The 3,682-nt window shown below is 39.2% G+C and overlaps 1 protein-coding gene across 5 annotated transcripts; it reads left to right on the top strand.

Annotated features, from left to right (window-relative positions):
* The first annotated feature begins 1,051 nt into the window (after nucleotides 1-1,051).
* On the top strand, nucleotides 1,052-3,094 carry LOC9317032 (villin-2). 5 transcript variants are annotated; one of them, XM_021028161.1, is made up of 8 exons: nucleotides 1,064-1,355; nucleotides 1,437-1,468; nucleotides 1,591-1,688; nucleotides 1,819-1,902; nucleotides 2,181-2,256; nucleotides 2,366-2,421; nucleotides 2,619-2,681; nucleotides 2,790-3,094. In XM_021028161.1, the coding sequence occupies exons 3-8, from the start codon at nucleotides 1,632-1,634 to the stop codon at nucleotides 2,925-2,927; spliced, it is 474 nt and encodes a 157-aa protein (XP_020883820.1). In that variant the 5' UTR covers nucleotides 1,064-1,355; nucleotides 1,437-1,468; nucleotides 1,591-1,631; the 3' UTR covers nucleotides 2,928-3,094. The 5 variants fall into 5 exon arrangements, with proteins under 5 accessions (XP_020883822.1, XP_020883821.1, XP_020883820.1 ...); XM_021028160.1 differs by having other exon boundaries at nucleotides 1,069-1,355; nucleotides 1,621-1,688; nucleotides 2,327-2,421; XM_021028159.1 differs by having other exon boundaries at nucleotides 1,069-1,355; nucleotides 2,327-2,421.
* The last annotated feature ends 588 nt before the right edge of the window (nucleotides 3,095-3,682 follow it).

Raw genomic sequence — 3,682 nt, 5'->3', positions numbered from 1 at the left:
GTGGAGAGGTTAGAAGACATTTATGGAAGAGGCTCAGGAACATGCTCCTTCATTGCCGTTTTAGCTTTCGAAGTGGACGCCTTGTTCTTGGCGTCCACCTCGGAACAATCCCGAACGCGTTTCTTACTAGTACTGGCCTCCTCCTCGTCTTCTTCCTCGCTATCAGATGGAACGGTATGGACCGGAGCATTCACAGGACCCGGAACTCCTCTAGTACGGAGATACATCCGAAGCATCTTCGGGATCTCAGCAACAGAATTGAAGTTCCGCCATTCCCATTGAAAGGGATCACTTTCCAAAGCCCGTATCTTCCTCTCCACCCGAGCGATGCGAGCCTCGAGTGTTTGCCTTTTGAGGCCTAGCCGCTGTCTCTCTTCACACAAGCGACGGTGTTTGTCGGCGACCTAGCATAAAGATGAATGAATAAGATGAAACAAAAGTTTTTAATCAAAGACGACAGATATTAACCTTGTCAATAAAGTCGCAAGCCTCTTTCTTCTCCTTTGAAGGAAAGTGAAAGACGGCGTGAGGGAAAAGAACGCCGGCCAGTTCAAAGCCGTCGCCGGACAAGAAGAGTGGGCTGCCGGGATCAATGGGGGCTACTTTTTCGTTTTCCATTCTCGTAATATTTCTCAAGTAAGATTCTAAAATCGTATTTAAAGAAAGCTTAGAGGTAGGTAAGCCTTTATTTATAATGGTTTAGGGTTTGCCTTGGAACCATAAATCCAATAATGATAGCGTGCCCGAGTGGTTTAAATCATTTTTGGAAAATCGAGAAAAGGCAGTTATTGCATTAAAGACGAGCCGTTTTCTTACTTTTAAGAAATAAGAAGGGAAAGAGCAACCGTCGCATTAGCTACAAAAGTTTCACTACAAGAATATTGGCTTTTAATAGCACAATACTATAGCGTTTTGTTCACAAATGCTATTATAAGTTATAGGACGAGTTTAAGATAGCGTTTGTAGTTTTGGAAACGCTATTAATACTCTTAACAGATAAAAATATAAACACGCGCCTAATAATTTGGGTTTCTAAGTATTTAAAGCATATTTTTTAATAGGAGAATTATCAAGAAACGCTATTAGAAGTGAACCGGGAAAACCTAAAAATAATTTGGCCTTGAACCCGGGAAACTAAATTTCCTTTTCCCTCTGAAAGTCTCGATATTTTCTTAAGTATAGCTCAGAGAACTCAAAACAAGCTCTCTTACATTGTCTCGCTCGATTCACTCTCTCACTCGATTCAATCTCTCACTCGATTCAAGCTCTCTTACAATCTCTCATATCATTCGATTGAAGCTCTTTGTGTTTACGGGATCTACTCGATTGGTGTTGCATCTCTGTAACTATAAACGGTACTTGTGTGAAATTTCGTCTCGATTTAGGGTTTTTAAAAGTTGTAATTGATTCCAGTCGATTATTACCTTTGTTTGCAGGAAGATTTCGGCTTATTTTGTCACGGTCAAAGGTATGTTAGATTGTTAGGGTTTCAATTTGGGTTTCAAATTAGGATTTCGATTTGGGGATAATCGATCTGGGGATAATTGGGGTTTTCAATTTGGTTCTTATTCTGTTTCTTTCTATTTGCAGAGAGCTTACTATACAATCTCCTGTTTTCAGGACTCTCATCGATGAAGTTCTTCTCCGATCAAAACCTCTCTTACGCTGATATTCTTCTCCCTCACGAAGTAAGTTTCGCTCCCAATTTTCTTCACTGATCTTCTTCACCGTCTAATCTCGTAGTTCTGACTAAAATCGCTGATCTTCTTCACCGTCTAATCTCGTAGTTCTGACTGAAATCGAAGCTCGTTGTTTCAGGCTCGTGCTAGAATCGAAGTCTCTGTTCTCAATCTCCTTAGAATTTTAAATTCCCCTGATCCAGCTATCTCTGATCTCTCCCTGGTACTACTTAATCTCGTACCTAATTCGAGATGTTCTAGGTTTTTGAAAATTTGGGGAATAAAATTGAAAATTCTCGTTTGAACAGATCAATAGGAAGAGAAGCAATAGCTGTATAAACCAAGGGATACTCACAGATGTTTCATATATCTTCCTCTCTACTTCATTTACTAAGAGTTTTCAATTTGGGTTTCAAATTGGGATTTCGATTTGGGGATAATCGATTTGGGGATGATTGGGGTTTTCAATTTGGTTCTTATTCTGTTTCTTTCTATTTGTAGAGCCAGTGTGGGTGGCTTGAGCTCTGGGTACAAAAACAGTGTGGCTTGAGCTCTGAGTTGCTGAAAATTCTTGAAGGTAGTTTCTGCTCCATTTCTTACTCATATGATTTTTATATTTATCTGAGAAGTTGAGAATGTCCACATAGGCTTGTCTCCTAATGTTCCACTCTACAAAATGAATGAAGGGAACGAGCCATGCTTCTTCACCACTTACTTTTGTTGGGATCCCACTAAAGCAATCGTAAGTTTTCTTGTCCTTGATATATGTTTTGTTTCTCCTTCTTCGGTGAGTGCCATGAAAATGTGTCTGCTTTCCATGAAGGTGCTAGTCAGGGACTTAGTGTTGAAGAGGGATTTAGATAGTATAACTCTCTGCGTGTACCTCGCGGATTTTCCTTTGCATTTAACTTTCTTCAATGTTTTAAAACTGTGATATAGGCACAAGGAAACTCATTCCAGAAAAAGGCAGTGTTGTTATTTGGCACTCACCACGTTGTGGAGGTACTACACCTCTGCATTTTCAGTTTTGTTAATTAGGACAATGGAACAAACCCCCTTATTACTTTCCGGCTACTTTGGTTCATGATATTTGTCCTTTCGCTGCTGCAGGATAAGTCTAACGGTGGAAACCAAGGACCAAGGCAAAGGGCTGAAGCACTAGCTGCCTTAAATTCTGCTTCAACAACTTACCACGTGCGAAATAGTGGAAACCAAGTTCAGAAATTCAGACTATTGATGATGCATTAGGTAGTCTTGTGGCTTGGCCTAGTGATAAACTTCTTTTTATGTGATGATGTTTGAAAAAACTTGTTGTGGTAGTAGAGAACCTTAGTGTGTGGATGTTGCCTTAGTAGAGAAACTTGTTGTGTTGACTTTTATGTTATGTTTGGATTAATGTTATGTTTGGATTTTATAGAGTATTCATATTCTAAAATGGGGTATTCAAAAACAGGTTATCAAATTGTGTACCAATAATAACGAAAAATCGTTTATATCTAACGCTATTATTATTCAAAACAATAACATTTATAAAACGCTGTCATTACATATATTAACAGCGTAAATAAAACGCTATGAAAGAGTAATTCATAACTTTTCAGAAACGCTATTAAAGATAATACAATAATAGCAGGATATAAAACCGCTATAAAAAGTGGCGGAGCTATTATAGCGTGCGATGATATAGCGTTTGGTAAAACGCTATGGTATCTATCAATAGCGTTTTTTGGCCGCTACGAAAAGCCAATATTCTTGTAGTGTTTCTAAGGCCCAAGCCCAATAAATTTACCGAGTTTACTAAACCCGAAGTGGGGAACTCGCTTTAAGCCGAGCTCAGTTCTCGCATTCTTAAGAGAAAGGTCTGATCAGCCTAAAAATCTCGAAAGCATAACCACAAGGCCACAAAGGGTTAAAAGCGAACTTTGCAAACCCGCACATAATTTTAACCGAACCCCCTTGGGGTCAAAACCTAAAAAGGTTTAAAAGCCTCCTCAGGCAAATAT

Source organism: Arabidopsis lyrata (assembly GCF_000004255.2).
Source record: "Arabidopsis lyrata subsp. lyrata unplaced genomic scaffold ARALYscaffold_4, whole genome shotgun sequence".
Lineage (NCBI taxonomy): Eukaryota > Viridiplantae > Streptophyta > Magnoliopsida > Brassicales > Brassicaceae > Arabidopsis > Arabidopsis lyrata.
This window is presented reverse-complemented; position numbering and strand designations above follow the sequence as displayed.